At 38.5% G+C, this 11,261-nt stretch overlaps 1 protein-coding gene across 7 annotated transcripts; it reads left to right on the forward strand.

Moving 5' to 3' along the window:
- Positions 1-1,270: 1,270 nt before the first annotated feature.
- Positions 1,271-9,789, forward strand: LOC148234022 (uncharacterized). 7 transcript variants are annotated; one of them, XM_088188214.1, is made up of 4 exons: positions 3,112-3,224; positions 3,303-3,373; positions 3,969-4,114; positions 5,920-9,789. In XM_088188214.1, the coding sequence occupies exon 4, from the start codon at positions 6,677-6,679 to the stop codon at positions 7,559-7,561; it is 885 nt and encodes a 294-aa protein (XP_088044340.1). In that variant the 5' UTR covers positions 3,112-3,224; positions 3,303-3,373; positions 3,969-4,114; positions 5,920-6,676; the 3' UTR covers positions 7,562-9,789. The 7 variants fall into 7 exon arrangements, with proteins under 7 accessions (XP_088044341.1, XP_088044342.1, XP_088044337.1 ...); XM_088188215.1 differs by lacking the exons at positions 3,112-3,224; positions 3,303-3,373 and adding an exon at positions 1,271-1,353; XM_088188216.1 differs by lacking the exons at positions 3,112-3,224; positions 3,303-3,373 and adding an exon at positions 2,291-2,616.
- Positions 9,790-11,261: the final 1,472 nt, after the last annotated feature.

Genomic DNA, 11,261 nt, shown 5'->3' on the forward strand with positions numbered 1-11,261 from the left:
ATATTTTGTGTTTTGTTTATTAATAATTTAAATGTGTATCATGTTTCCTATATGTATTAAATTTATAATTTAGCCATGTAGCAAACCAAATTTATAATTTAGCCATGTGGCAAACCAAGTTTATAATTTAACCAAGTAGCAAACCAAAATAATTAAAATTTAGCTAACAATCAAACCTTTAACTATAATAATTCATGTCCGTTTTAATTTACATTTAAATAATTGTCAAAAAATGAATGAAAGCTTGTAGTTAGTATTTAGTAATAATATAGTACAAACAATCCCAATGTATATGTGTATGTGTTACTAACATTATTCTTTACAACCTTATACAGTACTACTAACATTCCTCTTCTTTCTTCATGTTTATTGTAATTTTATTTATTGTCATGTTTATTGTAATTCTGTGTTAGTATTATTTCAAACATCGCGTCCTCACAGAGTTTGTAATGTGAGGACAAACACTTGTAAGGCCCGCTGATGTGCCCGTCATTATGAAACTAATGTTTCATGGTGGGGGGTATGTTGACGCCCGTTTCGCCGTTTGCACACGTTCGCGAACGCCGTCATACGGCGTTCGGGAAAGCACCCAATTTTGACGTTAGTCGGCTCCGATCGTCGTTACAAAGCGGTCGGACCACGCCGAGCTCAATAAAACTGTTACACCAGCACACGTGTTTTTGGATTGACCTAAGACCTAACCAGCACGCGTATCCCTACACGCAACATATTGTAAATGTTTTTATTTGTATTATGTTGCACACGAACGCCGCAAAAGTGACGCAGAGAGTCAGCCGATCGTCACGTTAACCTTTCCTTATTTGTGACCTGTAACTATACTCTATTTGCGAGTAGTAAACACAAACTTGCCATCTCTTTCTCAATTATGAATAATTATGAAATGGATAGCTCTCAAACTGACTGTGTTAATACAAATGTATTATAGTACATATTGCTTCTAATAATTTAAATATCTATACAAAAATATTATATATAAATAAATAAGATTTATAGTATTTCTTTGTACTACATTTACGCATTGAATAAGATAATAATAAGTAATAATAATAAACACTCATCGGGGCAGTAGAGATATTCTGTCGAAAATCGAGAATAAATTCACCAATTCAATCAAACCTATACATGTGTGTCACGTATTGTGAGATGCATTTTCCAAACGGATACAACAGCCGCACGCACACACGCTTTGCATCTCACTCTCACTCTTTAAGCAGCAAGAAAGTGAGGACTCAGTCGTGTTATGTACTCTTTCACTAACTCTCGTCACTTAACATGCAACCGAGCCAAAAGGAAAATAACTCACTGACCGGTCCCTGGTGCGGATGCAGATCAGTAGCTATCAGACTTTCATTAAAATATGTCTATTCGTCTGTTTGTGCTGTTCAGCCAATGTTTATTTTTATTTTCAGCAATTACAATTCTCTTATTACTACATGTCGATCTCAAGTAAGAATAATTAAAGCGATATTTATGAATATTTCGGTTTTAAATCACTAATCGTTGCATGTGTTAAACTACACTGCACAGTAACGCGCGAATTTATTTGGCACAGTAAGGGAAAGGCTAACGAAACGCGAGTACGCTAAACTGGTGATTACCGACGTGAAAATGGAATTCGAAGCGAGCGGCGGCTACCATAATTTAATACATACTATGTAATACGTACATGTGTTTGAACTTTCAGTTAATGTCAATAATTGCAACGTATGTGATTCTTTAGCTAAACACGTTGGTATTCAGTTTGCTGGGGTGAAATAATCGCCGTATAAGCGTCAATTAAGCAATTGCTTCTAAAAATTAATTATAAACAATAAGAATTATTGTATATACAATAGTTAAGCATTAAACACAATGCATTTACTTCCATAATCCATAAATGCAATTTAAAAGTGACAACTAAAAAAAATACAATAAAAGCTACCTTAATTGAATGTGTTGAGAAGTAACTACTCTTCAACAGTTAAGTTCAGGCAATATGTCAAATTTGTATTGTTTGCAATAAATATATGTAATCATATCTCTCACTGTTTATGAAAATTAGCTGTAAACTGTAAGGAAGTATTATGTGTAATAATCAAAACAACGTAACTTTTCAAAAAGTGATACTGATATTTTATGAAGGATAATTAAAATAAATCTATGAATATTGGCTTTTTATATTTTTAATGAACATTAGTTAATACTAGAGTAATCTTACATTTGTGGTGCTTTTATTTGCTGTGTATACTTATAAATGTCAAATTACATATGTGATAACTATTTTGACGTATTGAGGTTAAGTGAAATTTTCAAGCCGAAATGAATTACAAATAAACATTTGCTCCTAGAATGCCAATAATAATTTTGTTAGATTAACCATGCTATACTTTTTATTTATCAAAATACTTATGAAGCCACCTTTATATTAAAAGTTTTGTTTATGTTATTTAAGCTCCCATGTGCTCTAACGTTTTGTATAATCTTTAGCTAATACTGTTGAAGAGAGATCTATTGTGATTTTACACTCTTTGGCACTCATGATGGAGCGTAATTTACGACGCAAAATCTGATAGCCGTTAAAAATCTAGGGCCGGTCCTGTACAAAATATTATCATTGTAAGTTTTTCCATTTTTTTTTGTTCTAAATATAATATGTATTATATTTAAATTATATTATAATATTAAAAAAAAAATATATATATATTTTTTATCATATTTGTATATTTTGTAGAGAGCCATAATTTTTAAAAGATCCATTTTCGTATTTAATACTTTTAATCAATGAAATATTTTTTTTTGCTTTATGGGTCCCGATTAAGATTTCTAGGTCACGAAATGCTCTGTGCTCTTATGAAATCTGACATTTATCTCTGTTGAAGACTGTCAGATTTTGCGTCGTAAATTATGTTCCATCGTGAGTGCCAAAGAGTGTTAAATTCAAATAAGTAAACAGCGAACAAATATCTTATCACAATAGATCTCTCTTACACAGTATTAGTTAAAGATTATACAAAAGTTTGAGCACATGGGAGCTTAAACAACATAAACAAAACTTTTAATATAACAGTGGTTTCGTAAGTATTTTGTATAGCATGGTTATACTAACAAAATTATTATTGGCATTCTAGGATCAAATGTTTATTTGTAATTAATTTCGGCTTGAAAATTTCACTTAACCTCAATACGTCAAAATAGTTATCACATATGTGATTTGACATTTATAAGTATACACAGCAAATAAAAGCTATCATTAAAAGTACAACAAATGTATGATTACTCTAATATTAACTAATATTCATTAGAAATATAAAAAGCCAATATGATGGGAGCACATGGGAGCTTAAACAACATAAACAAAACTTTTAATATAAAGGTGGCTTCATAAGTATTTTGATAAATAAAAAGTATAGCATGGTTATACTAACAAAATTATTATTGGCATTCTAAGATCAAATGTTTATTTGTAATTCATTTCGGCTTGAAAATTTCACTTAACCTCAATACGTCAAAATAGTTATCACATATGTGATTTGACATTTATAAGTATACACTGAAAATAAAAGCTATCATTAAAAGTACCACAAATGTATGATTACTCTAGTATTAACTAATATTCATTAGAAATATAAAAAGCCAATATTCACAGACTATTTTTGATTATCCTCCATAAAATATCAGTATTTCTTTTTAGAAAGTTAAGTTGTTTAGTATATTACACATATAATACTTCCTTACCAATATGTATGTATTACAAACAATACTAATATGACATATTGCCTCAACCTAACCGTCGAAGAATAGTTGCCTTTCAATTAAGGTAACTTTTATTGTATTTTTTCTTCAGTTGTCACTTTAAATTGCATTTATGGATTATTAGAACAATTATATATAAGATGCAAGTAGATGCATAGTGTTTAATGTTTAACTATTGTATATAATAGATTTTATTGTTTACATTTATTTTTCAGAAGCAAGGATTTGATTGACGCTTATATGGCGATTATTTTACCCCAATAAACTGAATACCAACATGTTCAGCTAATGAATCATATATCGTCGGTGATCCTACATAGCCGCTGAACTATTGGTTGCAATACTGCATGAAATACAGGAGGTGAAAAAACTTCATAATTATTACATTTTGAAAGCTGTAGATGTTTAATAAAGTAAATATTATTATCGAGTTATTACCCAATGCTCAAAAACTGAATTTTCGTTAATATTGCGCGGTTTTGTCATATAAAATTAGTAAAATATACAGTAAAGTATTTAACGTAGATACACAGAATTCAAATTTTCTTTTAGTTTCAAACATTTTATTGATCGAAAACAAATTTTAATAACTACATAATTAAAACTCTATCCAACTACAAGAGCATAATATTAATGAAGCCAATACATTGGCTCAATATAATCAAAGAAAAAACAATAATTATCAAGAAACGTGAACATTACTCTTTTTTCTAGTACCCTACAATTTAAGTTTAAGCAACAGTATTATTTTGTTATAAAAATCAGTCTTGACAATATTTATTATCAATTAACATTAGTATTTTAAGGAATAATCTAAAAAAAATTCACAATCAAAAACTAAACTCTCCTTAAATCTAAAGTATTACTTATGGTACCAAGAAAAAAATTAAACTTAAACAACAATCTCTTTAAAACAAGACAGATATTATAATTTTTATGATGAATGGTGAGAGATAAAAAATATGACAGTCTTTTAGTTTAACATTTTTTACTTCCTGCAAATTCTTGTAATTAGTCTTAGATATTTTCTGTGGGGCTTAATGAAGCTGGGAAACATCTGACAAAAGACTCGATTTGTTTAGGGCGCTTGGGTAATAAGGAAAACTCATCAGAAAATATAATGTCTGTGATAAATCTTCCAAGATGCTCGGCTTTGTTATGAGGAACGCCTTTCCCTTTTAGTGGAAAAAATTCAAAAAAGGTTTTTAAGATACCTTTTACAAAAAGTCATTTGGTTATTATCCGTTCTTATATCCCAGCACCTTTCTTTTAGGAGCGTTGGGATACCATTCGCTGAGTTCTCGCAGAAAATTGTATGTCGCTAAGCATTTTTTTAAATTACTGAAAGGTGCTGTCGACAACCCAGCTATTCTCGAAAAATCCCAGTTTTGGGTTCCAGAACATTTTCGAGAATCACGATCGCCTCCTCTTTTGATGGTCGTTGGGGCTACGACGTCCGCACTTGCCGACTCACCTATAGCTGTGGCCATCCGGCTCCTTAATACGTTGTCATTACACATTGACCTGTTTAATGTTATCTATGAGGAGCTGTTCCAGTTCATATCATTTAATTTTACTATTTTATAATTTTTGTTTTGTTTTATTATTTTTAGGTATTATTCTAACTATGTATAAATATACATTTTTTGTGTATTAGATAATACAATTATTGTTTTCGACCATCGTGACGCATTGGGGTAACCTGTTAGGTCACGATGGTCTTAATTTAATCTAAATAAATAAATAACTTTGTAATCAATAGTGCCATCGATGTTATACCTAGGAACTCTTATATCAGTAACACATCTGTCGCCAGCAGCTCTTCTAGGGCATATAGAGTAGTAAACGTGGTAATCTGTAAACTTTGAAAAAGATAAAATCTGGTAAAACTATATCATAAGCAAAAGGTCTAGATTTAGCTTCCTTTGCTACAGTTGCTGGGAAGAAGTATTTTACGATTTTTACCTTTCCTTTCCACAACCGAATGAACTGAGTCGGCTTCCATTTGGGTGTGGCCCTTTTCTAGAAACTTTTGCATAATTATTACTATTAAAATATGTGCGCTTATCACATTCAAATTGCATTTATGAATTATAAGTAGGAATATTGTGCACAGCTTACAACTTTTTATGTTCTTTGTTCTTATTGTTTTTAATTATTTTTCAGATGCAATAAGAGAACGATGTGATGACTTGTGAAGCTTCCGGAGGTGATAAGCAGCAAACGACCGAGAATCTCGTCTATTATTGTGGAAGTAGCAAGCACACATCTACAAATGATCGACTTAATCAAGTTGATCATTAAGTCACCACAATTTACGTTGCGTTGCGTTACACCTAAAGCGGTAATGCGGCCGTGAGCAACACCTCTACGTTACACCTGTGCGTCGCTCGAACTTCGAACGAGCCATATTAATGGAGGGGCTTAAGGGCAAACACACCTTCGATATATTCACCACCGATGAAGACAAATCGGTGAAATCTACCTTGAGGGGGCTACTAGAGATTCCCATTGAAGACATCGGCCCTTTTCTCGAGCAGCAGGGACTAAGTGTCATCAAGGTGACGGCAATGAAAACGAAATTCGAGACTACGGGCATCTCTCGGCTTTACCTCGTCCAATTTACCTCAGACACCACCAACATCACAAACATAAGAAGCATTCGGTACCTTTGCTTCACTAAGGTAAAGTATATGCTTAACACCGACAAATATATGCGTAGCACCGACATCGCTTCGCGGTGCAAGGCGTCCGACCGCTCAGGACTGCAGAAGCTGCTGGAAGACCAGGAACGCAAGAGCGGACCGAGATGCATTGTCTGCATCAGCGAGACCGGCAACTTAACCACAGCCGGGCACCGCTACGGAAGCAGCGACTGCCCAGCTTTTAGAGCGGAGCTAGCGCGCAGCAGAAAAGCATCCAAATGCCAGTCTGCGCAGGACCTGCTGCAGCAAACGATCGTAGACGAACGCGCAGACGTCGCAATCGTTTCAGAGCAGCACTGCAATCCACCGCGCCGCTGGCACTCGAGCTGGACGCGAGCTCCAAGGGTGCGCTACACTTGCCCTCTAGTAGCCGCCTGCTCCTGACCAACGCTGCCACTACCTCCAGCACTGCCGGCTGGACTTGGGTAGAGCTGGGCGATTTTTGCGTTTACAACTGCTACTTCTCACCCAACTCCACAATCGACGACTTCAACCGCGACATCGCCGGCCTGGAGGAGAGCGTCCGAACATCGACGCTCTCGGTCATCGTAGCCGGCGACTTCAACGCGAAAGCCGTCGAATGGGGCTCCGTTTCGACAGACGCAAGAGGAGCTCTTCTCTGCTACATGGCATCAAACCTACACCTACACGCTGCCAACACTGGAGGAGAGTTCACCTTCGTCCGGGGCAGCACCGGGTCGGTGATCGACGTGACCCTTGTCGACAAAGCCCTAGCAGGCAGAATCCGAGGCTGGCGCGTGCTAGATGTCCACTCGCAAAGCGACCATCGCTACGTCAGCTTTGAGCTCGACCACCGCGACCTCATGTCACCGCCGTACGCAGCGCGAGGCTGGTGCGTCCGAAAGCTCGACTGCGAAGCCCTCAACAAAAGCGCTGTGCGATCGGACGCCGCGGCTGAAAACATAGTACGCTCTCTAAACGAGCTCCTGCGCGACGCCTGCGACTCCTCAATGCCCAAGCGCAGCGCAAACCGACATCGGAAACCGGCCTACTGGTGGACGGACGAAATCGACGATCTACGACGCGCTTGCACAGTGTCTCGCAGACGCGCCCACAGGCACCACTTAGTCGTGGCAGAGTAACGACAGGACCACAAGGACGCGAAAAACGCGCTGCGCATAGCTATTAAGCAAAGCAAAGCGCGCTGTTGAGATGAACTCTGCAAGTCGGTCGACGAAGATCCTTGGGGGCTGCCGTACAGGATAGTGTGCAACAAACTGAGCGTCCGAAACGAAGACCACAACCATGAAAACATGGAGGCGGTGGTCGACGGACTGTTCCCGCGGCACCCCAAGACCTACCGACCCGCAATCAGCGAACCAGCCGCAGAGCCTGAAAATGAAGTCCTCCCGTTCTCTAAAGAAGAGCTTCAAGGAGCGGCTAGACGTATCAACTCCGCAAGGGCGCCTGGACCCGACGACGTCCCCAATGCCATTCTCAAGCGCATCGCAGATAAGGACCCAGAGCTGCTTCTTGCAGCCCTCAACGCTTGTCTCTCTGAGGGAGCCTTCGACTCGACTTGGAAACGCCAAAGACTCGTCTTAATCCTGAAGGGCACCAAGGCGACCCCTGGTCCCTCAGCATACCGCCCACTCTGCATGCTGGACGGCCTGGGAATGATTCTGAAGAGGCTGATTCTCGAACGGCTACAGACTGTCTTGGAGGAGGCCGACAAAGGGCTGTCATCCCAGCAGCACGGTGACCGCCGAGGGCGCTTGACGATAGGCGCCATCGAGCAGGTGATCGGAATCCTCCGCGAAGCCTGGCGGGGAACTGCCGGGGCCTGGCTAATATCGCCTTGATCGACATCCGAAACACATTCAACTCGGCGCGCTGGAGCTCCACCCTCGCCACTCTGGCAAAAATCGGCACTCCAGCATACCTGATCCGAATGATCGATAGTTACTTCTTGGACAGGGTGTTGCAGTACCAATGCATGGGCAAGAGCTCTCAACGAGCGGTCATGGCAACCGTTCCCCAGGGTTCGGTCTTAGGACACGCTCTCTGGAACGTCGAGTGCTGAGAGCGCCCACGCCTGACGAAGCCAGAATGGTCGCCTTCGCAGACGACGTCGCCATCCTCATCACCGGAAAGTCAACGACGTCAATCATAATTCTCGGCGAAGAGGCCCTGCGGAGCGTCAAGAGCTGGCTCGACGGCGCCAGTCTGGAGCTTGCGGTCCAGAAGACAGAAGCGGTGTTTTTCACCAGGCGGGGAAAACTAGAGCCGCCCAAGCTCGTTTTCGACGGCTTCAAGGTGCCTTTCAGCAGATCGATAAGGTACCTTGGAGTTCACCTCGACGACAAGCTTCGCTTCTCCGTTCACGCGGACAAGGCGGCGCGCGTCGCCGGAGAACTCGCCAGACTGATGTCGAACATCGGAGGACCAAAGTCGAAACGTCGACGCTTATATAATGAAGTGGTCCACTCCATCCTCCTCTACGGGGCCCCAGTGTGGGCCGACTCCAAGAGGGTGGAGAGAACTCGGCTGAAGCTGGCTCGAGTTCAGAAAACCAGCGCGCTAAGGGTCGCTTCGGCCTACCGCACGGTCTGAGGCAGTCACTCTCATTGTGTCCGGCATACCGCCGATCGACCTCCTCGCGTTCGAAAGGAAATGCATCTACAACGGGCAGTCGAAAGACGACGCCTTAAAAGCCACCTTCGAGCGCTGGAGGGAACGATGGAACACGTCACCGAAGGGTCGCTGGACTCACCGACCCATCCCGGACCCTAAGGTCTGGAGCGAGAGGGGCCGAGGTGAACTGAGCTTCCACCTGACCAGGTGCTAACTGGACACGGCTGCTTTGGCGCCTACCTGAAAAGGATAGGCAAAGAGGCCGCCGAGGAGTGCCACCACTGCGGAGACGCAAAGGACGACACCGACCACATGCTATTCAAGTGTACAGCATGGATGGAAGAAAGGACCCGGCTGAAGGAAGCCCTCGGGTATAATTTTTACAACCTGCCAACAACCTTTACCCTCACTTCTCAAAAGTGAGGAGGGCACTTCTATGGTGTGGAGAAAGAGCGTTAAATACCTTGGCATTAACCTGGACTCCAAGCTTAAATTTAGCAAACACGTAAAAGAACTTAGATCTAAAGGGCTAACCACTAGCGCTGCCAACCGCACACTAACAACTAAAAATAAAATTCTTTATACAGTTAACTAGATCGGTTTAACATATGCTTGCCTGGTATGGAGCAAAACGATTAAAACTAACTTTGATTAATTACAAGTAATTCAAAATAAAGCAATAAAAATAATATATGACATCTCATTTTATACGAATTTAAAAAAGCTACATAACAAATATAGAATTCCAACAATAAAAAAACAACGTTATTATCACACAGATAAATATTATAAAAATATTTCCCGAGGACATACTAACCCAATAATATCTAGTATTGGTAACTACGGCAAAAGAGTACTTAAATTTTAATATATACACAAAATGCCAAAGCACATCTTGGACATTCAAACAGTAATAACTTCAGTACGCTGATTAATTTGACCCTAGTATATTTGGTTATATATAGCTTTACCAACTAAAATTGTAATAATTAATATTTAATTTTGTATGTGCTATATTTTATTTATGTATATTTTAATATTATTTTCTCTTCTTTTTCTTTTTTAAATTTGTAAAAGATTTTATATATTTTTCCTTGAATTTTGCTATACAGATAACTTATTACTATTTTTTATTTTTTTGTTAACAATAGAAATGGTTATATACCAGTATAGTGCATTTAATATGTCTGTATGCTAATTATTGTACCTATGTATATTTTTGAAATAAACTTTTATAAAAAAAACATTGGGTTTTGAGCTACCGAGCCCGTGGTTGAACGAATACACGCGTAAAGCCAAATCAATTCACCTACGTTATCAGCTGTTATTTTTTCTATTTTAATTAATTTGTTGCTCTTTTTTCATATACCTTTTTGCGTATACATGTCGTTAAATAATGAATATCATAGATTGATCCATATCTGTTGAGGTAGTTCTCACGTTTGCCCACTAGACGGGACTGCAATATTTCTTTGAGGACGTCTGGTCACCTTACCTCCTAACGCAATATCCACCTCCTAACGCAATTGACGACATTGTGCGGATGCTATGGTAATGCGTTGGTCATTTTGTCTATTTATTTATTATCTACAGAGAATATATAATGGAACGGGCATTGGATATTGATTGAAGGAAAAAGACTGTCGAGCTTGAGATACGCCGAAGACACCACATTGATAACGAGAACTACCCATCGAAAAAAATTAGCACATATTCCTGAATGCACATATACATACGTTGATTAAAAAAGTCGAATTTATCTAAAATATTTGCTGTCCTTCTATGAGTATCTGAATGCATCGCGGCTTTCAATTTCTTGTTTGTGATGTTTACGATCTTGTAATTATCTAGAGTGTAGAAGCATAAATTACTTACCGGAAAAACTGAATTATCTCACTTCTCAAATTATATTAAAAACGTTGGATTACATCCAGTTATCTAATTTTTTGGAATATTTTATTTAGGTTTTAAATATTGTATAAAATAAAAGACAAATATTTTTTTTTTATTGAGTACTATATTCAATCAAACAAAATACAAAAGAAATAATATGAAATGAAAAGCAAAATTTCATATTAATAAAATAAAAAACTAGTATACATTCGGTCAATTTTCAAGGAGCATGACTATGTTCGTTTTTCATCATCAAGGTTTTCCCATTCTGTACATGGATATAAGCTCTGCATTTATACTTCTTCGCTTCGTTGC

The sequence above is a fragment of the Plectrocnemia conspersa genome, unplaced genomic scaffold (genome assembly GCF_051122295.1).
Source record: "Plectrocnemia conspersa isolate PC_06_02 unplaced genomic scaffold, ASM5112229v1 ptg000006l, whole genome shotgun sequence".
Lineage (NCBI taxonomy): Eukaryota > Metazoa > Arthropoda > Insecta > Trichoptera > Polycentropodidae > Plectrocnemia > Plectrocnemia conspersa.

What these genes read in the sequence shown, in the direction of transcription:
- LOC148234022 (XM_088188215.1), top strand. Translation starts at nt 6,677, where the DNA reads ATGCCAGTCTGCGCAGGACCTGCTGCAGCAAACGATCGTAGACGAACG.